The sequence below is a fragment of the Triturus cristatus genome, chromosome 2_1 (assembly GCF_964204655.1).
Source record: "Triturus cristatus chromosome 2_1, aTriCri1.1, whole genome shotgun sequence".
NCBI classification, from domain to species: Eukaryota; Metazoa; Chordata; class Amphibia; order Caudata; family Salamandridae; genus Triturus; species Triturus cristatus.
In genome coordinates, this window is record NC_140581.1 from 894,988,449 (window position 1) to 895,016,252 (window position 27,804).

General features: G+C 44.7%; 1 protein-coding gene across 1 annotated transcript in view; it reads left to right on the top strand.

Moving 5' to 3' along the window:
• The window catches only part of PCSK5 (proprotein convertase subtilisin/kexin type 5), a 1,432,234-nt gene that overhangs the window by 315,977 nt on the left and 1,088,453 nt on the right, over positions 1-27,804 (top strand). Inside the window, exon 4 of the mRNA XM_085633086.1 lies at positions 834-977. Within this exon, the coding sequence (XP_085489212.1) occupies positions 834-977 (144 nt within the window). The remainder of the gene's footprint in view (positions 1-833; positions 978-27,804) is intronic.

Here is a 27,804-nt window from a genome sequence, read left to right on the forward strand (position 1 = left end):
AGTGGTGCAGCATGCAACAATAAATAAAGGATTACACCACGGCGTGAATAATGTATATCAAAACAGTTGGCAGAAAGATTCATCCCTATTACACATCATATGTCAGAAAATATGGTCATTATAGAATGTCAATGGGGATTCTGGTGTTATCTTTAAACTCCTGAGGTACTGTGGTAGGCATATTTTCTGCAAGTGTGCCGAATGTAGGTCAAGGAGAGTCTGGTTCAGGCCATCAGTATATCCACAGAAGGCTAGGATTCATACTATGAATCTAAGTGGATGTCATTTAGAAAGTCAGTGGTTACTCTGAAAATCTGGCATTGATCTGGCCACCTGGTACCTACACTGGATATTATTGTTCTGTGTACAAATGTCTAACAGTGCCCTTCGATTGATTTTGCCAGAGAACATGCACACAGGTTCCCAATGCTACGGAAGCCCTGGCCATCAGTGACTGTCAATCAGAAGTCTTTCCTAGCAAATAATTTGTCACAGAACGTTTTCTCATCCATAGAGTGCTTGCCCCTGAGTTACAAATGCACGTAATCTTTGTCTACCAGTTGTGTCACAGGCGACTAGCACTCCATTACTATGCCCAGAATCCCGATTCTGTGACTTTAGATTATTTTATGGTTACAAATCCAAATTCTGTCCATGTAAGTGCTGTTTGGGGGTAGAAAAAGTTTTATTTCGTGAGGCACTTTGTTTGAGAAATAAATTGAGGACTAAATCTCTTGCATACACTGAATTTTCACTTGACTTTCCTCTTAAAAACAAATGCTACTGTTGGTCTGTATTGACCCTAAATGTGCATGGCCGCTTGTGTTTTCCAGCATTGCAGTGATAATGTCCATCAGTGCCAGTCCGACATGAACATCCTTGGAGCTTGGAAAAGAGGCTACACTGGGAAAAATGTGGTAGTCACCATCTTGGATGATGGCATCGAAAGAAACCATCCTGATTTGATGCAGAACTATGTAAGTGTTTTTTCATTGCATTTTGAGGTATTTGTACTTCTTGCACAGTCTAACACATCCACTGTGATATATGTTCGCTATTGGGACGTGTTCACGTTTTTTTAACATGATTCACTTGATCAGAAAATCAATTATCAGCAAGCGAACACCTGTTGCAAGTTTACTGTACCTTTCATTATTTGCTCTTATTCATGAAAGCCTACATTTTATATTGGCTGAACTTATGAGTATGATCTGTTCCCTGGTGGATAGGTTCAGTCTGTAGTGACTAATGTGATCCATGGTTGCTAATTTTAATGGCAGAATTTGAAATAACTTGCTGGGCGAATTTTATTATTCATTGGATCTCGTATCTGTTTCACTTATGGTTTAAATAAATAATATACACGCATAGTAACTGGACCATCACATGGCTCTAAATTGGTGCTCCGCTTCCATGTTAGGTAGTGACGTACTGTTACCCTGGTGACGCCCGTTCTTGACTCTTTATTCGTTGCTTCAGCTTAAAGCTTTGGAGGAAAGCTCTGTCATACAGGTATGCCAATCTTCACAAGACGGATAAAAGAACTGTTATTTGCATTTCCATTATAGTTGTATGCATAATGCACTGTGGCTATACTTGGTGCTGCTCAAATAAGGCATATTATTGGCATTTTAAAGGATTTCATCGTCCGGAATAAATTAGAATCTCCGATGTGGATCCTACTGTTTAAGAAGGAGGAAAAGAAAATCGAGTAGGAATTGTTGGCATCTGATCTTCTCTTGTGCTGAATAGTCCAACTTGTTAATAGGTTTCCTCTGATTCTACTTTAGCTGGATAGGATTGCTTCATGCTAGCCTCTGCAAGCCGGATACCTTGCACCGGTGACTTGTAAGGTGAGCAAACGGTCAACTACATTCAATGCAAGCATTCCAGTCTAAAGGCAGCTAGGATGAGCTTTGCTTTAGTGACTATACTTGCAAGGTTAAGGGTGGATTTAGGGGTTTCCAGACAGCGTCAACATTTGGCTTTCTGTATCTACAAGAGCTCCTCTCTGGCTAGGTCCTACTCGGTTCTTTTCAAGATGCCTTTTGATCTGGTTTCGGTATGACTAGAAACTGGAGATATAAAAATACTCTCGAGATTGCCATTAATCAGACTCAAAGCACAGAATGTTTTGCACTCTATTATGCAAATTGGATTGACTTCGATGCTTGAAATCTATTTGTTTTCCAGTCCAGGTCGTTGTTTGTATGAATTTCTCCTAAGGTAGTGCCCATTAAACAACTCCTCTCTTTTGGTTGACGCTGCCAAGCCCTCATCCAACGATTAAGGATTTTGGTGGCACTTTGATATTGATTTCTCTGCTGAAGTTGTATCTAGGTATGGCCTGAATATTTTACTTGAGAGTAAAGTAATAACTTGATTGTCAGTTAATGAAAACCATCACAGCAACAGAAAAATGGAAGAGCTAAATACTCATCTTCTGATTACGGAAAGTAAGAGTTGTTAATCAAGTGTGCCTATTAATGTTTTATAAACATGTACGCTGCACCATTACAATTTTTTACAGTAAAATGGAAACTTGGAATGGTGATAAAAACTTTAGTGATGAATCTGTTCACCTCAGAAACTTGCACTCATGCCTGAAATAAAAATACTGATTTGGATGTAAGCTACATCTAAAGCATGTGCATTGTTTAAGTCTGGCGCTAGCCAATACTTTTTTATTTTACTGAAGCTATATGTATAATTATATTGAAGTGGGTTTCAGCTAGCCCTCGTCATCCATTGGTCTGTTACGTCAGTCACATTTTTTCTGCTCACTCTTCCATGCATTCGCCCACTCTAGCCACTGATTGGCTTCACTGTGAGTGACTGCATTTTCCCCTTTCACAAGAGCACATCCAAACACAAAGTAGTTCCCTTAAATACCAAGGATGACTATGGTAATGTGGTTTTTTTTTCAGGACAAATTCTTTTTCATACTAGCCAATTTCTTTTAGATTTCTCAGCAATAGTTTTTCAAAAACAATCCGGAAACGAATCTAGAACTGACAAAGCCAAAAGACGGCACAAACACCACATGCATTGGATTAGCCAATCCATGTCTCATACAGTGTTTAATTCTGGGAGTTGCATTGCTTTCAATCGCACCACTGATTACCTAGTCACATCGGCACCATCAAGCCACCGAATCGATGTCCGTATACAATAACAGATTGGTCTCACTCTCATTGTATTGTGAGGATAGTCTACCTCTGGACCCCTGTTCTGCATGGCTAAATTGAAATTGTGCATAAAATGTTAACCGGTTTTTATTTTGTACCTCATAGTCCTCATATCATGTGTTTCAACCTACGGGTTTTAAAACCTTTTCTGACATACGTAATAATCGGCAAGGAAATCGCCATCATCAGGGCTTTCCAGATAAAATTCTGTGTAAACGCTGTATTGAATTGACTAATCTATGTTCTTGGGGGCATTGTTACCAGTTTTCACCTCCTTCCAATACACTTAAGTCAATTCATTGTTCCATTCACAACATATGTCTTTGCATTACTTAAATTGAATTCATATTCATGTCTGCACTTCAGCATACTATTCAGAGACTGAGCTGAATGTTTTCAGGACACATTCAGCTGCCATGAGACTAAGTCAAGGTAAAACTCAACTTCAGAAAACTGCAGTATTCTGACGTTTATGGAAGGAATGATGAGTAAAACCCATTCAGATCTTCAACTTCCTATCAGAAGAACTGTTTAATTTAGAAGATAATTAGTATTTGGTAAATCCCTGTTGAGAACACTCCCTGATCGTGTACCGTATCTCCATAAAACTCTTGTTAACCACTTTATCTGATGACACTATCTATACCAATTTCTTTGATCAATAACTTCCATGTTGCCCTCCTAATGGTACTCAGTTTACAACTGATCTCCTCATAGGCAATCAGTGCAAATTAGTTATTCACTTGCTTATTTAATCTTACCTAAGCTCATCTCCTCAGTGGATAACACCCTTCTGTCAATGGCTCTAATATGGGATGCTGATGGTTCTTATTTTTACACTAATAACATTTTCCACCCCTCAATCCGCAAAGCCGCACTCAGGTAACAATTCGGCACTACTAACTCAGCTCAAGTATTGGGAGCATAGGTCTTTTCCCAGATGCAGCCTGAAAGAACTGGTAGTGCTTCAAAATTAAGGAATGCTCTGGGCGAACAGTGTGAAAAGCTGAAAATGTAGATGCTGGCCTCTCGCTGCCCTAGTTTGTCAACTATTGACTTTCCGCTCCCACACATTCATCGCTCCAGCCTGTCCCAGCCCAACATTCCATAATGTCTTCAGAGATTATCTCAGCCCGACCTGGCAAAAGTACATTCTGCTTGTAAGCACTCCTACATCACTCTCTTTACAACAACAAGGAATCCCAAATTTAAAATATGCCCAATAAGTTCCCTGTTAAAATCTGTTCAGAAATGTACCCAGACTGAGCAAAATTCGATTCAGGGTGCCCAATATCCTGAGCCTCCGTCTGGGTTTTTCATGAACCATCATCAAAGGGTGTGGCCAAAACCTCTGATCAGGCATTAGTGGTAGATCGCACAGCCTGTGAGGACCACTACTGTGAGTGACAGAAGTGGAAAGTGACAAGTGAATTATGACAGGAAGGGGCGGTGGCTGCTGAATGCCAATCTTATTCCTGGACTCTCTCTACTTCAACCCACAATTTACAGACATACAATAATTTAGAAACAAACTAAAATAACCTGGTCACGAAGGTAAGGAAGAGCTATGCAGTTTGGAAATGAAATGGGACGTATCCAGCCATATCTTTACATTTGTTTGACTGAAAAAATAAGGGGTGGAAAAAGTGGAAAGCATTGGTGCAAAAATGACTGCAATCTAGATGGTATTTGAAAACAAAAATGATTTGGGCTGCTTCCTAAAGATACTCGAAATGGATTGGGCACGCAGGGAAAGAGGTAGAGAATTCTAAGTGTTGGCAGGAACCACAGCCAGAGAATGACCACCAACTCTTTTTTTATGTATTTGGTAATTCTTACCAGGAAGGCATGATTAGCTCTTGATGCATGTGAAGACTGAAAGCATCAGTGGCGTAACAAAACTTGAGAGGGCCCCCCTGAAAGGTACGTGGGCTTAATCAGGAGCTCCCGGGCCGGAGAACTGTGCTGAGGGCGGCCCCCTGGAACTTGTCCCCTTCGCACCACGGAGGCTGCCGGGGCCTGTGTTATGCCCCTGGAAAGCATGCAAACAAGGAAGCCTTATACGTTTCTTGGCTAGAGTTGTATATTGTTTTGTGACACAGACACAATGCTTTGAAGTGGCATCTTTTAAAGACTGGGAGCCAAAGGAGTTTAGTAAGCTCACTGGAGATGTCCTTCTTAGTCCCATGTTCAACTGTGTTGTGGAGTTTTGAAGCAGCTGTAATCTTTGTAATACTTGTTTGGAAAGTCCCACCAACAAAGAGTTGCAGTAGTCCATCATGGACATAATGAGAGTTTGCATCTGGTATGTTCTTATAGAAGAGGGTGAAAAAGAGAGAATTTTCCTAATAATACTCACCATATGGTACCCTGTGGAGCATCTGATCTTTACATGTTATACAAAAGACAGGCTTACATCAAGCATAGTTCCAGGGCCGGCTTTAGCACTGGTGGTGCCCAGTGCGACAATGTTTTTTGGTGGCCCCCCCCAATGACCACCTTCGCCACCGATTTCCTCCCTACCACCCTTTAACAGTCTCCATATCTCTCTAAGATGCATTTCATTAATTCATAAAAGTGAAGGGTGTCAGAGCACTTTATAGAACACACACATTACACAGACACAATCAATCATAGGTGTGTAAATCCGTGTATAGTAAATGTTACATAAGACAGAGGACAACCAGGGGTGGATTCATGTCATCCATACAGGTAGGCAGTATAGTTGAAGTGTACTTGGTCTGGAGAAGTACAAACTCTGAATTTAAAATGTAACACAGTGGATTGGGGCTCTCTTTAATAACAAGAACTGATTTGTACCCAAATGAACCATTTTTGCAACATTAGAATAATGAAAGTCTGGGGAAAAAATCCATACGCTCTAATCTATACCTTGAAGTCTGCTCGCAGTTCTTTGATGACAGTTATTAACTCATTGTAAACTGCAACTAACAAAAGGAAGTCTCTGACAAAAGCAGTAACCCACTGACCTGTTTACATTATATTCACAATATTTACTTTGTGATCTGCACGGTAGGTGTTCTTTGCAGTAGGCACATTAACTCTCTGCGCTAACTTGTCACAAATCAAAACTTCTGCTAGCCAAAACTCCGATCTCACCAGGAAGAACATTAATCACCGGAGTTTTCTTGACATTTTAATTGTTGACTGAAAATTGCTGGAGGCCAGGAACCTGGCAGCAGGTGCTTTTAAGCACAATATAAACTAGCAAACAGGCACCCCCATGGGAAGTCAGCACCCGGTGCGGTGGCACCAGTCACACCGTCCTAGACCCGGCCCTGCATAACTCACAGATTTCAAGCCTGATTCAATGACAAGGGCATATCTCCCAAAGTTCTGAGCCACCAGTTTGTGTCTTAGTGCCCCCGGACCAAAAACCAACTATTTTCGTTATTTTCACTATTTCAGGATAGTTACCATTATCCAGCCCGACACTTCAAGAAGGAAGTTTATGAAATGTTAAGTTGCAGCAAACTGGTTTTCATCCAATCTTACAATGAACTGCGTACCATTCGTATAGGTATGAAACAGAGTACCAAATGGCTCAATCGAAGGGGCCAGAGGTGCCATGTAGAGATTAAAAAACATAAGCCTCAAAAGGGAGCCTTGTGGCACCCCAATGTTTATGAACTTGGGGGGAAGACATGTGGTTAGTTGGATACAGCAACTATTTGAGTCTTGTTATGCAGGAAGGAGGAAAACCGCATGTACACTTTGCCTGATAGCCTGGCAGCCACCAGTTCTGGAGTAAGACTGAGTGAGAGATGGTATAGTAAAATAGCAAAATCAGGACCACATACATTTTGGGATTGATTAATTTTATTGTGGTCAGCTGAAGGACAAGGAATGCTCCTGTATAATAGGAAATCCTACCTCATGGGAAATTTTGAGTTGAGAATGCTCTTCTTTGCATACTTTGCTTCTTTAAACTTAATATGTTTCTGTAACAATTTGTCTGCTAGATTATAGTTCTTTCTCCATCTCCATTCTATTATTTTGCAATCCCTATTTGTGGTCGTAAGCTGCTCTTTAAACCAAGGGGCTTTGGGCTTAACTCTTCTAGGTTTGAAGTGCCTAAAGGGGATTGTTTTATCAAGAGAGGATAAAAGCTGAGCATTGATTACTTAAGAATTGAGGAATGGATCATCCTCTCTAAGGTTAGGTCAGATAGAATTTAGGTATTCACTCATTCTACCCGGTTTCAGTTATTCCAAGATCTTTCAAGAATTATCAGTTTAGTTGTAGGTAGATCAAGACCATGAAGAAGCTGAACCTCAAAGTAGACCAGCTGATCATTCCAAGAAAGAGGAGTGCAATTTTTAAAAGAGGTAAGGAAGGAGGGGAGCTAAAGATTGCGTCTAGTGTGTGGCCAGCAGCATGAGTGGGTCCTATAGTAGGACTCCTAAAGTTCAGAGCTTTACTGAAGTTATAAAAATGTTAAGCTTTTCTGTCCGCCTGATCTTCCAGGTGAATTTTGCAGTATCCAGTAGGATACACTTGTTCATATTTTAAAGGCATAAAGCTGCTGATTTAAAAAGGGAGGAGATCAACTCAGATGAGGGCCTGGGGGACTGTACAGTAGTACATCTTTAAAAGAAAAGCGAGGGCTTCGGATTCTGCCCCTGAAGTGGGGAAATGTAGTACAAGCATACCTCAAGCTTTTGTATAAAAATACAAGAGATTCCTGCACCCTATTTGTGTGGCCCATATTGATATTTTATAAGCTAGCCAGAGGCAACTGCTAATGAAATCTGTGTTGGAGTCCTTCTTGAGGCATGTTTCCATGATAAATATAAATCTAATTCAAGTTCGCAGATCAATTTGCTTATTCCAGTACAATGTTTCGTAAGCAACCTTGCATTTAAAAGAGCATAACTCAGGGTAGGCAACTTGTCAGTTGACCTGCTAGCTGACTTGTTAGGGCTTTTAATAGTACCCACTTCAGCATAAACCGAATGGAAATCTCATCTAACTTTAAAATTAGGTGCTGATTAAAAAGATCATTTACATCTTGGTGTGGTACAAAGCAAGGAGGAGCATAGCGTAAGGATCATATGAAATCTGAGCTTACCCTGACCAAACTCCTGTGGAGTCTCTACCCAAGCCAGCCACAGAAGGGCTTGCCTTTAGCGTGACATCCGGGCAACCGCTGCACTCATCCATGCCTATGTTCCTGCCATTGGTGATGAAAGCTAGACAGAGACGAAGCACGTTGGAGGATACACTGCTCACGATTGCTGCCAAACTGCACACTACCTTACAAGGCTTGGGAAGGTTAAACTCGCAACTGGACTTAACAAAAGTAAAGTGTGGAGTGCCGTAAACTCATTATAAGCTGTGTGAAAGGTAGCCCCTAATAAGACATGTAAGCTTAAACGAGATCCCCCTTTAAAAAACACACAACTCGGTAGTGAAAATAAGTAGAAGTGCAAGTTCAAAAGCAATTAAAATATCATTTTGATGGAGAAGCCTATGGCATTGGAGGAGTGATAGTGTTTTCTGGGCCCACTTGCTAACCATTGGTCCTCTGACAGACCATTCTATGTGACTGAGAGGTGATGGTATTTAGCATCATTAACAAAAATTCAATTAACAGTGACCAGGAATCAGTATGTATTGCAAATTCAAATTAAGTTCAAATACACAACACGCAGCTCCATGTTATAAAGATAGAGAATAACAACTGGGAAACCCAACCACCTTAAACAAACAATAAATTATGTCTCTGCTATGCAGAATATCAATAAAAGCAATCCATGCTCAGATAAGTCTCTAGTTTTGTTGTCTAGGCATAGGTAAATCTAGAATCACAGAAATCAAAGTCCAAACAAAGAGGATGGTTTGGTTAACCTAAGGAGTCTCAAAAATAGGGGAATCACACAAAAGAAATCCGAATAGAGCAAGGAAAGATAGGTTTGGAAGGTATCAGCATTGCAGAAGCTCGGTCAAGAGTGTTCTATGGGTCAGATGTAAGTGTTCGCGTAAGCCGCACTTAATAAGGAATCAGGTAGGCATTGAGGTTTAAACCTCACAGGGTCGAGGAAAATGTTCTGAGCATTCAGGATCTGCAAAGAGCGGTTAGTAAGGCTCCCAGAGAATCTTTCTGAAAAGCGTCAGTCTTGGGCGAAAGGGGCATCTCCGAATCTCCAGCGTTGTGAGCACTAAATTATAACACTCAATCCACTAGATAACACCCCCTTTGTACGCATCATCAGGGGTCCATTGGTTTTGTCCGATTCTCCTGTTGCAGACTGCAACATCGGCAAGTAATCCCACACTGGACATGGGAATGACATAAGTTTCTCACGTATACATGAGAGGGCAACATTTACTCAATAGGCCTTTCAATTGACGCTCTGGTTCCCAATGTTCCTTCATCAAGGTCTTCATCTCAGGCTCTTTTCCCTATCTCTAATACAGTAACGTATCTATTCAACAACTAGCCATGCTTGTGAATACCTGCAAGAAATGTTGAGTTAGCAGAAAAATGAAATCCACTTTAGACAGCATGGTGAAATATAGGCCTACATAGGACAACTGAAACACTAACTCAGTGTTGCACATGTATTATGTGTGTGCACATTTAAAAACACACGAATATAAGTGTCTAATAGAGGTAGACACAGGTCACTCTACTTCGGAGGCAAAGCACATTGCCTCATTAGGATTCCGCCTGCCCGTCCTGATGAAAGCCACAGACTCAATTGAGCCACAATGCAGAAACATTTGGACGGTAACAGTGGTAATGGGGTACTAATTCCCCTTATCTCCACAATTTATTTTAATCACCAAGTGTCATGTCTAGCGAATAAACTGTTTTTGTATGCCACATTGGTTTTTAACACACATATCATGGATCCATTCTTAATTAGAAGTGCCTCCCTGACTCCAGGTGTAGGACCGCTCTCCATCAAACGGAGGATCGGGAGAGCAAGGATTGTCCTATGATGAAGCATGACACCTGGTGGTGTGTGAGGACAATCCGTTACATTTTTTTTGTATGCCCAACACTTGAACTGAGTAGCATTGGGAGGGATACCTCACATATCTCTATAAATTGCAAAAGTTTTGGGGTGCTTATTCTCTGTACATATGTTGTGTTGGGGGGCAAGCTCACCCATGAGACCCCAGAGCCTCTAGTTCCCTACCCAGGGTACCTCCTGAGAAAGTGTTTATATAATAGATCATGTTCATATTACATGTAACATTCAGAAATTTCTTTAATCGTTTGTAAGTATGGCTATGAACCACATTACAGTCAAATATATGAAATATTAATGCACACATTACATGGTCTATATGTCGTTTTAAGTAAAATCCAATTCTACATACATGGGGATGGTTTCTAGCTTGATTTCAAATCAAAAAAAGTTCATGAAATATAGCACACACATCACATTTCATCTTTATAGTGAGTACATTATCTACTAAATGAAGATATTTTAATTATCACAATCAGTTATGGGAAAACACATTGATATGAGTAAAGACTCTAATCCTACAGTGAAGAGATTCTTTAATAATGTCAAGTACAACACCTACATTAGTTCATTAACCTTACAGGAAACGTGTTAAGTACACTTTCATACCGTGTGTCTGATAAGTATTTGCGACCTATTTAGGGTGGGCAACTTTTGCGCTGCACCAGGAGTATCAAACCCTTTCAGTAAAGAGACCAAACGGACTGAGGTCAGCTATGTCCATTTAAGAGGGAGATGTGTTTTGGAGGGAGCAGCCACTTACTTCCATATCTTTTATCCTTTTGTTACCTTTTGCCTATCTCAGAAATAAAGTCACCACTGCTAAATGGTGTGTCGCCCAATGTAAAGTACTTCTGACCTCAAATCTAGTGCACTGCCCTTGGTCTTTCAGAAGTCCTACTAGTGCCCAATCAAATTCCAAATTAGGTTGGAAACTCCACTGAAAGCACCTGTCTCCATCAACAAACACTGCTACTTCACTGCAATTATATGTTTAGCAGATGTAACCTCATTCTGTCCAAGGTCAAGCTATGCTAATGGACTAAATCGCTGCAGATGTACTGTAGGCATTGTGTTGGACATGAGCACAACTGAAGCTTTTTCTCCTGAATTGATGGGAGCTGAAACACACTAGAGGGTTTTTATGAATGCTGTGCCTTATTCTGAAAAGGAGACAACTTCATGTTTTTCCAGTGCATTGTAGAGCCTAGTTTAATGGCGTCTGATATTGACTGAAATATGTCTCTCCGAGCTACATATTGTGTGGGTTTTGGCATTTGGTTGAAATTTCTTTTCCAGCTTATGATGCGGTGTGTTGTATCCTTTTAGGGTAACGTTTTGGTGTGAGTTCACACTCCTTTCAAAACAAGCTAAACCTCTGCAGCAGATGCCCTGCCTTACACGTTCATCTTCCTGACCCACAGACCCATTTTGTTCTGTTTATGGCTAATGTGCATGCCTTTGTTTCCTCAAGTAATGGCATGATGACAGCTGATTTCGCTCAATAACTGCTGTTTAGCCGCTATTGCAATAAACTAGACCGCCGTGGTGCCTGTGGTTACAAAATATATTAAAATCTACTAGCCATGTTAAAAGCGTTGCATGCTGCCAAAGCGGTAATGCAAAGCCACACATGCCGACATCTGTTAACACTATATACTTCTTTCAAAGGGGGAAGCTACTGATTCTAAAAAGAGCTTAAAAGCTGCCTTAGACTCTATTTGTGTGCTCAGCACATAACCTGTGAAATTTAGAAAAAGTACTGGATTCATTTGCATTTTCATGATGAGCTGGTTTTATGTAACCAGAATGTTCTGGATCAGACTCCATTCTTGCGAGGTGTTCCTCTAGTATGACCTACACACCTTGGGGAACAATGAACGGATGCCAGATTCAGGGCAATCCAGGACATCTGAATGGTGTGTAATCCGCTCAAAAAGGTTGTTAGCCCTCGTTTATGCAGTTGTTAGTGGTCTGATCTACAGAAAGCTTATTTTATTTACCATCTTTTTTTTATTAAAAGGCTATGCCCTGCACCAGGTTACTACTTTTATCGTTTGCTTGCAGCGCTCCTTGGGAGTCAATGTGTTTTCTTGCTCTCTGTGTGCTGCTTCCCTCCTACTTCCTCGCCCTCACTTGTGGCTTGCCTCCTCCAAAACTCATCTGTTGCTTTTCTCGCCCCTCCAGTCCCTCTGTGTGTTTTGTATTTTTTTTATTTAAACATAATCTACCTTCATTGCTCTAGACACGCATTGACATTTAATGTCCTCAACTCAACCATGGCTCACCTTTCATGCTTTTTCTTTCAATTTGATTGCCTGAAGCTGCAATTGGCTACCGGCCTGCTCCTTTCTTAAAAATAAAACACACACTTTCGTGCACTTTGAAAACAAATATACCAACAGGATGGGCATCCACTATCTTAAGCTGGTAAATTAAACACAGTCAAACTAGGTACAACACGAATATGTATGGAAGTAAATGAGTGGCTACAAATGCAGTGCACATATTTGTTGTCATTCTGTGGGTAGTGTAATGTCATGCTTGCTGATGCGCATGGCAATTGACATGACTGGCCACTTTTTTGCAGATGCTATCCCGCCACATCGGTAAGCAAACATTTTATTTATCTTTGCAGATGTGGATCACTTGTATAAGTATCCATGTGTTGTCTCGCAGATCATAATTTTACTAAACAGATAGTCTAAAAGATTTTTGTTTTTGTTTACAGATCCTCTTTCGGGATGGTGTGGTTGAAAAGAATAGAGATAGAGAGTCTATTTCAGTGAGGGGCAAGGATGTAGTAAAAGCCTGGAGGCTACAGCAATATGCTTTGACTAATTTAATGGAAGTGTGTGGCAGGGGTTGTAGGAGGTGGAAATTTGACATGCAGGAGAGTATAGTGCCCGATGTTGCAGTGCTGTGTGTGGGGCGTCTTGGGGGGCTGCTGTCCCCTTGAACTGCACCTTGACCGACAGACTCCTATCACTTCCTGTGACTGCTGCACTAAAAGGAGTTCGAGGTGGAGTGGACTTACTCCAAAGGAGGTGTGGATGTCATGGGCAGTAGTAAATGACATTTCAAAAACAAAAACAAGATAGAAAGTTGAAATGAGAAACATAGGGACACCATCTGGTTCATACCTCTTGTATTAAGATCCCATGGGCGAAAGAAAATATGAATTGTTCTTGCTTATGTAGTACACTTATCTACTTACTTGTCTTAAGTTCACCGTTGGATAGGCATTCCAGTCTTCATTCATGTCTAATTCAACAAGCATTGGAAATGCAATAGGTCTCGCATTGTTTAAGTTAGAGCTATTGGCATTATAAATGGTAATGGTATTTACCCATATGTTTTGGAGTGTATGTCTGTTGTGTGTAGTGGAATTATGTGGGTTGGGTTGGATTGGAATTATTAATTGTGTAATTGTATGGTGTAATTACGTGGCATGGTGTGCCGTTGAATTACGTTGATAGTAATTACATGGTATTGAGTTCCGCCCTGCCTGCCACCTTCCTGCAACATTGGTGACAGCTTTTTTCGTAGCCTTTGATCCATTTGAGCTCGAAACAGTTTTTTTTAACTTCAGATTATGAAGTAGGTGATGGATTATGTGACAAATGCAGCAAATACATAACAATGCAGAATAAACATAGCTGCAGAATTGCATAAATCAAGTGACCTTGGCTATAAGTCACTTGTGGAATATATCACTGTGCTCCACAGACTGAGGCAGATTTTGGCAGAAATGGACCTTTATGAAAGAAGGTGTTCAAATGTTTTGATTAGGCTGAAAAGTTGCACCACGGAGATAAAAGTTTTACCAAGACATTTTCCATGATTTATGTACGAGGGAGCCTTCACAGAAATAAACTGGGATTCTCTTTTATATATTAATATAGTGGGTCATCAATACTTACCCAACAGGAGTGTGATAACTAATGTATTTAATAAATGTTATCGGTTAATGAATAAAATATTGGAGCAGCAGCAAGTGTAGATTCTTATGCACTACATCAAATGCTAAAGTTTATAGCAAAGACTTCATGGTGGACCAAAAGCATGCGTTTTATTAGGCGCTGACTATCCCAAAGATGTAATACTATTTGTTTTCTAACCCCACACAGAGTACTTAGGGGGCGTGTTAAACTTGGTAGTACCGAGCATGCTTTAGAACCCATTTTTAAAACCTGGAAGCTACAAGGTGAAAATTCTATGTCTGCGATAAATTAAGTTGCCAAATGAAACGGATTAATGAGCACCTAAATTACCCGATCGGCTGTCAGATCCCTTCACGTAGGCATGACTCACAGTTGAGGTGTTTTATATCGATGAATCGCAAATTACCCCCTGATGAAGCCATGAAAACTTTGCTAGCCATTTCCACTGTGATGTTTTAAAAGCAAGTTAAATGCAGCTGCAGCGGTATCACAAGCTGCAAAACACCCCACTGTGTTAAGATTTCCTTCACTGTTTTCACGTAAGAAGCAAACCGAAAGATTTAAGAGGCATAAGGTCTGAAATCACAATTTGTATGCTATTCTACATCCAGTAAAATATACTTGTGCAAGTATGAAATCTCGTCAGAGTCAACTGTCTACAGCCAGCACTCTTAGCGTAAACAGAACAGTGCACACACAGAACCACAGCCATTCAGATTTACGCTTTACAAAAGTGTCACATAGAAAACGTATTAAAGGGACCTTCTATTTATAAAATAAACCCAAGCAGTCTTATTTACCTTTGCACTTAAAAGCGTAACTAGATCCCACTGCATGCTCGTGATGGAATACCTGCTATCTCGCTCTCCTGTTGGCTGAGTAAAGCAGCAGTAGGGTACTCCTCCGGGCTCCGGTCCCTCACCTCACTGAGCAGAAAACTCAGCTCATGGTGAGCAGGGCTGCCTGTTGCACTACGGGTGGGGAGAGGAGCCCCACAAAGAAGTCACCCCGTAAAGAGAGCAGCGGACTCACAATACTGCTGATCTGGACTTAGCTGCCAATATAGACAAGGGGGCAAAGGGGAGGGAGGAGAAAGGCGATCGTGAAAGCGATCGCCTTTGTGAAAAACAAAGCTGCGAGTGGTGCGCGCGCGCCCATATGCTTTCAATTATCGCGCCCGTGTCTGGGCACAATAATTGAAACCATATGGCAGGAAATGCGAGTAATAGACACCAATAGGCCAGGGGCGGAGCTATGCACCCGCCTCTGACCTATTGGTGTCTATTTTACAAAAGAACACGCACGGAAAGGCCAATAGCAGGCCGCAAAGGTAAAATCACACGCACGAGCGTGTCAAACCCGGACAAAAGGACTCTCGCCTGCGCGAGCACTGCTGCGCAGTGCAATGCAGGTCGCAAGACCTAAAAAGTAACCAACAGTCTGTCTCTGAAGAGTGTAATTTAAAGAAAATTAGTTGCAAAACAAGGGGAAGGATACTTGAAATGAATGTAAACTAAGCACATCTCACTGAAAAAAGTACAATAAATATTATTGTGAAAGTATATGCACAAAATCTGATATCAGTAAAACCCAGTCCCCCCATTTTAATAAGGGGTGTTTTTTTTTTGTTTACTCATCAATTACACCATCTTAGTGGAATCAAATTGAATAATGTTTCTTTTCCTGTGGTATTTAGTAATCTATCACGCATACCAAAAGCCCTACGTCAACACTGGGAAGGGCCAAGTCTCCTAGCTGAGCAGAGGGACCATTCTGGATGGTCATCGTATTGAGCGAAAAATATATTGTCATGGGTTGCAAATTGGAGGAGGCTTCTTTGTCCCTTTTTTCTAAATAGTTGCCATAAAATCACTTTTCTCAACATTTTATTTGCATCAATATGTTGAAGATATGATAAACACAAATCCGTTTGTAATTCTCACACCCAGGAGAGTGAATTAGCCTGGTGGCGTAGCCTGGTGCCATGGGCCCTAATGCAAACAACGAAATTGGGGCCTTTACTTCTGCTTGCGTTGTGAAACACGGCCTTTATTAGAATATAGTGGGTGCCTCACTCCCCTAGGCCCCGATTCAACCACTGGCTGAACCCCACATTTGGGTTTTTCCCTGGGAGGCTGGAAGGTTGGGGACTGATTTTGAAGCAGTGGATGCCGGTTTTGTCACTGGGGCCCTGTTTTGCAGTGGTGCTGCAATATCGCCCCCCAGTAACAAAAGCAGCAAAGCTTCACACTTCCACCCCCCAATGTGACTACCAGCAAAGCTGATGTCTGTTTATAATAACTCTACGTTTGTTTCCTTTTATCAGCATCACTTTTCACTTCTGATCCCCTTGAAAACGTTTTATGTAAAAGTAAAAAAAAGCTCTCAGAGAAATACACATTTTTAGTTTCTGTTGACATTCTTCTGTTTCTGAGGAAGAGGTAGGGGACGGTGAGGGACTCGTCAATGTTTTGTACTGCTAGATGTGTGTCTTGAGTGTGAATAGCCTCCAGTGTATACAAAGTAAAACTCGATACCTGAGATGGGATATCTGCCTGAAATCTAACTTTGTAATATTGTTTTAGAACTGTAATTTATCCCCTTTGACCTTTCTCTTCTCCATGGCTCCTGCCATCTCACCCTTTGCTCATGGTCTAAGAACCCGGTCCACGTAGAACGTGCACTTGCAGCGCCCATTGCCGCAGTTGACGCTGCCAATTACAGTAACAACGCAACTGCTAACATTGCACTCATTCAAGTGTGACAATTCTGATTATTCCAGGTCCCCAAATCTAAATGAATGGTTTTGGTGGCATATGTTAGACATTTTTAATGTACATGGGATTAATAAACAACTGTTGTACTTGTTTCTAAATTAGACAAACTGCGCCAGTTGCAGAATGTCATAAGTGCCGGTGTTGACAATTTAGTGCAGGTGTCAAGCACCAGAAACCACCTGCTCAAATGAAGCACTGCACCATCTCCATGGCCCTATTAACCATTTGGAGGTATGTTTTTTTGTGTAGTTTTGGCCCTGCTGCCCACCTCTGTGAACTGCCTCCCTTGGTTACCATGCTCAACTAGACTGGACCTGCCACCTTGGACTTGTCTTTGGCTGCAGAAAGAGATACCTTGGATGGACAACACCAGGGGAAATGCACCAAACCTGTCCAGCTCTTTTTGCAAATGGAAATCATGTAAACTTTGATTCTGTTCATTGCTGCCTGCCTGATATCTGTCTGGTGGTATTGGGAAGCCTGTAGCAAAGACAGGGCTGTACCCTATCCCTAGCACAGTCGCTCCCCTAGACCACCGCACCAGCATCCATCCAAGATCCATCTCCTTGTAAATGAGGGAGATCATTGGATACTATTTGCTTAATAGGGTCTGAGGGAAGAGACTGATCAACAAAGTGACATTTTGAGCTGTACTGAAAATACTAATCAAAGTCATCATAGAAATAGAGAAAGAAGACCTTCTCATTGGTCTCCCAGCTGACCCCTGGAGACTCAGCCACCACAAACTGCTGTGTAGAATAACCCAGTGGCGGTTGCTGATGGGTAGTTAGAGTTAGGATGATGTGTCCATAGGAAATGTATTTTTTGATCAACAAATAACTTTGGTGCTGTATATCAAATCTCCACAATAAAAAAATAAAAAAAAGTTTATCCACCTCAGCTTCATCCCGGAAAGTTTTGTTGTGATCCATTAAGTGGGGCCTGAGAAAAAAGAGGGCAGGCCCAAAACTAATTTTCCCAACGCAGTTTTCCATAGGACAATTAGACACAGCTACAGTGAAAACGGCTTAACAGAATTGCACCAAATTTGGCAGAAAGCTAGATCTTCGTCAACAAAGCGTGATTTCATGCAAATCTGTTCAGTAATTTTTCAAAAATTAAGGTTATAAATGTATGTATTTATCAAGCTGCAAAGGATTTGCTGATCAGATCTAAACATAAGAGCTGATTGGCTGCCATCACATCAAGAAAGATGTGGATTCAACCATTTTAGGACTCTGGGACTAAGTCCTAAATTAAAAAAGGAAAAATTGGCAAGGTCAATAGGTCTCGCCTGTGTTGGGAGCAATTGGCTTTGGCAATGTATTTTAACCATGTTATACACCAGTATGGATGCTGTTCAGCATGGCTAAGAGTTAGTGGTGTAGGGTGGGATAGATTGGAGTGGGGTGGATTGGAGTAGGGTGAAGAGAGGTAGATTTGGTTAGAACAGAGTGGGCTAGGATGGTATAGATTGTAGTGGGGTAGATTGGAGCGGGGTAGCGTGGGGAGGATTGGATTGGAGTGGGACAGAGTGGAGTGGGGTAGATTGGGTGAGTGGGGTAGAGTGGAGTGGTGTACATTGGGGTAATTTGGAGTGGGGTAGATTGGAATATAGAGGAGGGGATAGATTGGGTTAGAGAGGCGTGGGGTAGAGTGAAATGGCATAGAGTGTCGGTAGAGTGGAATGGGGTAGAGTGAAGGAGAGTGGGGTAGATTAGGGTGGAGTAGTTTGGTTGGATTAAAGGTATATTGGGGTAGATTGGAGCAGGGTACATTGGAGCGGGGTAGATTAGAGTGGATTAGTGTAGGGTGGAGTGGGGTAGGTCGGGTGGATTAGATTTGTGTGGAGTGGGAGTGGAGTGGGTTAGATTTGTGTGGAGTGGGTTAGATTTGTGTGGAGTGGGGTAGATTTGCACAGACATTTACTGGTAAAACTATACAGCACACAAACGATAATGTGTGGCAATACCATTGCCTATTGTATTTGTGTTTTGATTGTATTAAAATGTGTTTATACCACATTTCAGAATTACAAAAAATAATGTACTTCATTTCTGCTTTCCTAATTCTGATGTATTCTGAAATATCAGCACAGGTCATTTTTGTTGTGTGTTTGAAAAAATAATACCCTACAGCCTGTCCTCTCACATGGGTACTCAGCAGGATGGATTGTCAAATAAATTCTCCCACTTTGAAGTCAGCTTTAGAAAAGTAAACACCAAGCTCCCATGGAATACAGAGCCTGACATTTGATATCTCTTTGAATGCACAGCAAATGTGACAAGATAAGAACAAAACAGAACCTTTAAAAAGATTTAAAGGGCTGTTTATTGTAAATGAAAACTCATAAGCATACAATAAACTAGGGATTGTTATATGAGGGACTAACTCAAGCTTGACAGCCTAAAAAAACATAAGCCCAGCAAATAGAAAACAAGCAAATTTGAGTTACAAAGCCAATAGTCAACAATGGGCGAAATGCATTCCCAGGTAAGCTTTCCAAATGCCAAGAAGTCATAAGCAAACCAGGCAGCTGCGCTGTCTGGTAGGCTTCGACATAAAAAGATAATGAGGGTGGAGCAGGAGCAAGATACTCTGCCCTTCTAGGCCCCCGTGTGTTTGTGTGCTTCCTCTGGGGCCAAAAATTGGATTTTTAGATCCACTTTGTCGTAAAAAAAAAAAAAAAAATCTGGCAGCTGCCCTTTTCTTTTATAAGCCCCCTGGGGTGGGCTAGTGCCCTGGCATTGTCACTTTTTATGTTTATGCTTTTGGGAAGGGGAGCATGTGTAGACCCCCACTCCCTGAGCCTTCTGGAGGCCCGGCCACCACGTCCCTGGGGCGATCTCATATATTATGAGGAGAGGGGTCTGAAGACCTGCTCCCTGAGCTGTATTATGGGCCTGGGAACCCTATCACTGGGGGCCAATTCCTTTTTTGGGGGGCAGGGCGATGTGGGGCACTCCTCCCTGAGCCTTCGTATGTCCCCAGAGACATTCTCTGGGCCGACCTATGTCTTTCACCTCTGGCAGGAGCAAACCTTTCCTTTTGTTCCTTGAGAGATTTTTTGCTCCCGCTGCGAGCAGAGCTTAAATCTGCTCATGCAGGGTGGGAGCATAGTTGTTGCTGGCTCTCGCCAGCACCCACAATGGGTTCTGTAGTAGGGGATCTCTGTTATAGTCATAATCTAGTGAATAGTCCCGCCCATGTGCGTGGACCCCGGAGCAATAAAAATAATCTCTTAAATTGTCAAGCCATGCAGACCTGCATCTACACTTAAGAGAGGATTCAAAGACAGATAATGCAGCCTATATCCACAGGCTACACTGTCCAGTACTTCAACTAGAAAATTCCACCAACATCCACAAACAGAACTGCCTGCCCAGCTTTTTCCACAGAGAAAAACCTGCCTCTACCAGCAAAAGCCTCTGGAATGATAGAGAGGGAGGAATGGACAGACAAGCCCCATAGGCTGCCATTATGTGGCTCAGAACAGGATACTGTGCCTTTAAGAAAACTTTCCAGAACTTTTCCAGTATCCCAGAATGCACAGCAGGTCCCTTTTACTTTCAGTTCTTTTTTCCGGCTCCTGCTAGCAGGACCCTGGAGCATTGAGCTCTCCCTTTTCAAGGGTTTATTTGGATTTGTTCACTTTTCAAGTGCTTATTAAGTACCTTGTTGCCTTCCTTCTTGTGTGTGCTCTGTGTTGTCAACATGCCTGGCTTGTTTGACAAGTGCCCAGAGTGCGAGAGAAAGAAGGCCAAGTCGGACCCACACAGGGTGTGCATTGTCTGCCTTTCCCAGTCCCATGTTCCAGAGGAGTGTGACATTTGCCAATCTTTCTCAGCCAGGACCCTGAGAGAAAGGATGAAGATCAGGCTCCAAGGCCTGGAGGACAGAAGGCTGAGGGCACAAGGTGGGTCAGGACGGGCTGATTCTGGCCATGCTGAGGCCCCTGGGGGCTCCCCAGGGGCAGGAAGCCCAGCGAACGTCCCCTTTCTCCGTCGGCGTCGACTACGGCGTCGAGGAGGATAGCTGCACTTTGTTCACCGTCTCCCCAGGGCTCTGGGGAGAAACGGCGTCGACGCTCGACGTCGAGGGAGCTGAGCAGTCCGCCGTCGACGACATCATCTTCGTCGATGCCGTCGACTTCTCCATCGAGTCATCGGCGTCGAACAGTCCCGGCGTAGGCGCTCGCCATCGAGGCGAGGTCGCCGTTCGCCGTTGGCAAAGAGAAGGTCACCGTCGAGGGGATCCCCGACGTCGAGGACATGTCGGAGTCGTTTGCCGCCAAGGAGGCGTTTGCCGCCGAGGAGGCGTTTGCCGCAGCGTTCATCGACACCGAGGCAGCGCAGGAGGAGTCCTGACGCCGGGAGTCCCTCGGGGTCACAAAGGAAGAGAACAGAGTCACCGGGCTCTGTGTACTCAGTGGTGTATACACCTCCTAAGCCTAGGTCGCCATCCTTTCCTCCTTTGCCAAGGGAGCCCTCACCACGGATCCCTGCGCCTCCGCCTCCTCCTCCTCCTCCTCCTCCTCCTCCTCCTCCTCCTCCTCCTCCTCCTCCTCCTCCTCCTCCTCCTCCTCCTCCTCCTCCTCCTCCCATTCCGCCTCCTCCTCCTCATACCATTCCGCCTCCTCCTCCTCATACCATTCCGCCTCCTCCTCCTCATACCATTCCGCCGCCTCCTCCTCATACCATTCCGCCTCCTCCTCCTCATACCATTCCGCCGCCTCCTCCTCATACCATTCCGCCTCCTCCTCCTCATACCATTCCGCCTCCTCCTCCTCATACCATTCTGCCTCCTCCTCCTCATACCATTCCGCCTCCTCCGCCTCATACCATTCCGCCTCCTCCGCCTCATACCATTCCGCCTATTCCGCCTCATACCATTCCGCCTCCTCCGCCTCCTCCGCCTCATACCATTCCGCCTCCTCCTCCTCATACCATTCCGCCTCCTCCTCCTCATACCATTCCGCCTCCTCCGCCTCATACCATTCCGCCTCCTCCTCCTCATGCCATTCCGCCTCCTCCTCCTCATGCCATTCCGCCTCCTCCTCCTCATACCATTCCGCCTCCTCCTCCTCATACCATTCCGCCTCACACACCGTCGGGCCCATCTGTCGCCCCGCCACGGTCGGTGTCGTTGCCTAGGTATCTGACGCCGCCGAAGAGAACTCCGAGGCCGCGGCACCAGGTTACGCCACCGTCGCCTGCGAGGCCGGCTGAGCGGCCGAAGCCAAACAGATCGCGCTCCCGCTCCGGACGGAGAGGAAGATCACAGAGCCGTGGACGGTCGTCATCAACATCTGGGCGACGCTGCAGGAGGCGCAGAGCCAGATCCCGCACCCAATCGTCTGCCAGGGACTACTCGCCGACGCTGTCGGACTCGCCAGGGACGGGAGTATCGCCTGTCGACGATGTAGTCTCCTTCCAGGAGGTGCTACTGAGGGGTGCGGCCAAGCTAGGGATCACGGTGACGGTGCCAACACCTAGGACGTCCGTGATCTTCGAGACGCTGCACAAGAAGCACCTGCCTCGCCCCCTGCTGCCACTAGTGCCGGGATTGGTGGAGCCCGCTACGGAGTTGTTCCTCACTCCGGCGGTGACGAAACCAGCCCCCTCAAGGCTCCTGAAGTAGGATCGGGCGCCGGAATCGGACCCAACCTTTCTGAGGATGGACCCGAAACCGGACTCGGTCATTGTGACGGCGGCAAGGAAGCAGCATGCTACCACTCCTTCCTCGACAGTCCCGCCTGATAAGGATAGCCGTTGGCTAGACTCGGCGGGCAGAAAGGTCTGTGGGACGGCTTCTACCACCATGAAGGCGGCAAGTGCCAGGGGTCTGTTGGGGCGCAACGACTGTGCCCTATGGGAGTCTCTCCAGCAGTACGCGGAGCTGCTGCCTCGCGACAAGGAGGACTTTCTAGAGACTTTGCGTGAGGGGATGCTGGTGTCAAATCAGATTATCGGCGCGGCGGCGGATGTGTCTCTGTTAGCGTCACATGGATATTGTCATGGCATCAACCAACGGCGTCACGCTTGGCTTCGCCTTACCTCACTCAAACCGGAGGCACAACAAAGAGTGGCCAACCTGCCTTTCTCGGGTGAAACCCTGTTCGGCCAGCATGCGGACGACGAAATGGCCCACATGAAGACTGAGGCAGAGACCCTGACGGCTGTCGGGTTAGAGAAGCCTGAGAAGAAAAAGCGCCCGTTCCAGAGACGGTTCGGGGCTGCAGACAGAGGGCGTGGGCAGGCCTCGGGACAGCAGCAGCAACAACAGCAGCAGCAGTTCCGGAAACCCTTCCAGAAGCGCCAGAAGGATAGAGGAGGCCAGCAGTCCGCTACAGCGACCAAGGGCCCGGCTGGGTCTCGGCCCTGAGCGATTACTTCCCCTGCAACGGTTACCCACTCCAGTGAAGGGAAGCGTTCATTCTTTTCTGGCAGAGTGGAGAAAAATTACTCAAGACAAGTGGGTGCTGAATATTGTTTGCAATGGATACAGTCTTCGGTTCATCATCCCGCCTCCAGCGATTCCGCCGGTAAGCTCACGGTATCAACTGCGAGAGCTCCAGGCGGAGGCAGTCATCCTGTTGAGGAAAAAGGCGGTGGAAGACGTACCTCTGTCTCAAAGGGGAAGACGTCTGTACTCTTGGTTCTACCTGGTTCGCAAGAAGGACAAGAACGAGTTCAGGCCCATTCTGGATTTGCGGCAAGCAAACAAATGGATTCGCAAAGAGAAATTCCGCATGCTATCGTTGCATCAGATTTACCCTCCGCTGCAACGAGGAGACTGGCTCTGTGCCATAGACCTACAGGATGCGTACTTCCATGTGCCCATTGCACGGAAGCACAGGAAGTTCCTGCGATTCCAAGTCGGCGCCAATCATTATCAATACACAGTACTGCCATTTGGGCTAAAGTCTGCGCCCAGGACCTTCTCGAAGTGCATGGCAGTGGTAGCTGCACACCTGCGGAGGAACAAGGTGTTTGTCTACCCGTACCTGGACGATTGGTTGATCAAGGCCTTCTCCTTCTCGGAAGCACAAGCGCACTTCCAGAAGACGTGCGTTCTCTTGAACAAGCTGGGGTTGCACGTCAACATGTCCAAGTCTGTCCCGACTCCGGTCCAGTGCATACAGTACTTGGGGGGCCTCCATCAATACGCTGTCAGCAAGCGTGTCTCCTTCGGAGGAGAGACGGTTATCACTCCTTCGGAAGGCTCAGGCTCTTATGATCGCTCCATCGACGACAGTGAGGAAGGTGTCTTCGCTGCTGGGATCGATGGCCTCGTGTATCTTCCTCACGCCTCACGCACGGCTGCACTTGAGACCACTGCAGGAGTGCTTGGAGGATCAGTGGGATCAGAGGACAGGTTCTTGGGACGACAAGATACGGCTGTCTCTGCATGCTCTTCAGTCGCTGAAGTGGTGGTGTTCGGCGGAAAATCTCCTCAGGGGGGTTCCCTTCCACAAGGACATTCCCACGAAGAGTATCGTGACGGACGCGTCTCTCCAAGGCTGGGGAGCGCATTCCGGAGACTTACAGATACAAGGAAAGTGGTCCCTGTTGGAGTCGACGTACCACATCAATTTCCTGGAGCTCAGAGCCGTTTACTTGGCATTGAAGGCCTTCCATCCGTCCTTCCAGAGCAACTCGCTGCTTGTACAGACGGACAATACAACCACGATGTATTACCTCAACAAGCAGGGGGGGTCGAGATCTGGCACTGGCTTCTAGCCCGAGGACTGACAATTACGGGCACGCATCTGCCAGGTGTGCAGAATGTTCAGGCGGACGCACTGAGCAGACTGATTCAGGAAAACCACGAATGGGTCATAAACGACGAAGTACTAGGGGACGTCTTCGCAAGGTGGGGGACTCCCGACGTAGATCTGTTCGCCACCGCCGAAAACAGCAAATGCCGAGACTTCGCATCCAGGTACTACCAGCGGGGGACGCTGGGGAATGCGCTATGGATCGACTGGTCGAACAGCTTTCTGTATGCTTTTCCACCCATTCCCCTGATTCCGGCGGTGCTCATCAAGCGGTCCCAGTCTGGGGCGCGGATGATCCTGATTGCCCCGGAATGGCCCAGACAGTGGTGGTTCACGGACCTGCTTCACCGGTCTCTCCGTCCTCACATACGGCTGCCGTGCAGGCCGGACCTTCTCACGAAGTTCGGGGGGCAGTTGGTGCACCCCAACCTCTCGTCTTTGAGTTTGGCGCCATGGCTCCTGAGATAGTGCAATATGGCCATTTGAATCTACCAGCAGATTGTATGGATATACTGAAGGATGCTAAGCGACCTTCCACGAGGGCGTCCTATACTTACAAGTGGAAGAGATTCTGCATCTGGTGCAAGTCCAAGCACTTTGACCCGACGACATGTAAGGAAGATTTCATCCTTCCGTACCTTTTGCATTTGGCGCAGTCTGGCCTTAATTTCCATTCCATTAAGGTCCATCTCGCTGCTTTGACTGCTTACAGGAAATGCCCTTCACAGACTTCCTTCTTTCAGATCCCTGTGATCAAGGATTTTTTGGAAGGCTTGAAGAAAGTGTCCCCTCCTGTCAGACTTCCCTCGCCTTCATGGGAATTGAATGTGGTGCTGTCCAGATTGATGAAGGAGCCTTTTGAACCTATTCACAAGGCTTCGTTGCAGCACCTCTCTTGGAAGGCGGCGTTCCTAGTGGCCATTACGTCGGCCCGCAGGGTGAGTGAACTTCAGGCGTTGTTGCCAAGAACCTTATACGGTATTTCATGCTGCTAAGGTTGTTATGCGTACTCCCCCTAAATTTCTTCCTAAGGTTATATCTGATTTTCATGTCAACTAGACCATAACTTTACCTACGTTTTTTCAGAATCCCTCTTCTCCAGCGGAAAGTTCTCTACATTCCCTGGACGTTAGGAGGGTGTTGAAGTTTTATCTTGATAAGACCAAAGATATTCGTAGGTCAGACCAGTTGTTTATCAATTATGGATCAGTCAGGACCGGTCTTGCTACCTCCGAACAGTCCATCTCTCGGTGGATTGTGTCCTGTATACAATTGTGTTACCAAAAAGCTAATAAGACCTTAGGGGGTAAACCTAAGGCTCATTCCACCAGGGGCAAAGCTGCCACGACTGCTTTGCTGCGTAATGTTCCAATTGCAGAAATCTGCAAGGCGGCCACTTGGAGGTCGGTCCATACCTTTGCTGCGCATTACTGTCTGGACACGGATGCCAGGGCAGATGCTCAGGTTGGGCAGGCTTCGCTGCGAAATTTGTTCGCACAGTAGTGGTATTATTTTGTAGTCTTATCCACCGCTGTTTTGGTGTGGGGATGGGCTTGCCATTCTATTCACTAGATTATGACTATACACAGAGATCCCCTACTACAGAAGGAGTAGTTTCTTTTCTGTACCTCCAGTTCTGTAGTAGGGGTATCTCTGTTATAGTCATAAGCGCCCGCCCTCCTCCCCGGTGGAGAGATAAATGTTAATGTAAGGAATGCTACAGGTCTGGCGTGTTACGCCTTCAAAAATAACAAAGTAAAAGGGACCTGCTGTGCATTCTGGGATACTGGAAAAGTTCTGGAAAGTTTTCTTGAAGGCACACTATCCTGTTCTGAGCCACATAATGGTAGCCTATGGGGCTTGTCTGTCCATTCCTCCCTCCCTCGCTATCATTCCAGAGGCTTTTGCTGGTAGAGGCAGGTTTTTCTCTGTGGAAAAAGCTGGGCAGGCAGTGCTGTTTGTGGATGTTGGTGGAATTTTCTAGTTGAAGTACTGGACAGTGTAGCCTGTGGATATAGGCTGCATTATCTGTCTTTGAATCCTCTCTTAAGTGTAGATGCAGGTCTGCATGGCTTGACAATTTAAGAGATTATATTTATTGCTCCGGGGTCCACGCACATGGGCGGGACTATTCACTAGATTATGACTATAACAGAGATACCCCTACTACAGAACTGGAGTTACAGAAAAGAAACTACTCCTTCTGGATGATGGACCACTGCAGCTTTGGTGCTCCCTCCCGCCCTAGACTGATTTTACAGATGTAGGTGTCCCAGTGGTACCCGCAAAAACAAAAAAATGGCCAGCACCCACAGTGGGTGTTGGCTGGGAAGCCGACGGGGGCTGTGTGGACGCTGGAGCTCCCACCACAGTCCCAAAAAAAAGAAAGCTGTGGTTGTCACAGGTAGTTTCAAGTTTATTCATGGTGTAACCTCTTTAAACATTCATAATAAAACATATAAAATAATTCCAACATTGCTATAGAAACATAAATAGTAAGAAATAAAAACTACTGTACACACTTAACTCTAAAATAACTCTTCATAATTGTCAAACCTTTTAATCTTCCTTGTTGATGAAGTTCATCCTTAGACAGACACCAGGCAGTAAAAAGTAACTTGGCCACGCTATAAACAATCACTTCTCTGGTGTCAGTTCTGAGGATCCTTAGCGCCACTATGTGCTTGGTTAACCAGACATATGCAAACCATCCATTTCCTACTAGGATAATGGTAAGCATTACAGAAGAACAATAATTGGGCCAAATATTCCTCTTTCTCTTTACATGATGGACATAACAGAAGAGACACTAGCATTATACCATTTGCACAAAAACTATTTATGGGGAGAATCCCATATTTAGAGAGATAATTTTTGAGCAGCCAGAGGCGTTCTATAGTTATTAAATGATTCAAAAATCCAAAAACACAGCCATCAGTGGCCCATGCTTGGGATGACTTATTCCTTTTCAGTAGCATGTGTCCAATATTGTTCTTTTAGCAGATCTTTAGTTGCCATTTAAGCATCCTCCCAATTATTTCATTACTCTTCAATCCCAAGAGAAGTAATCTGGGTTCGTACATTTTTAAACCATGACATTTTACGAAGGATGGC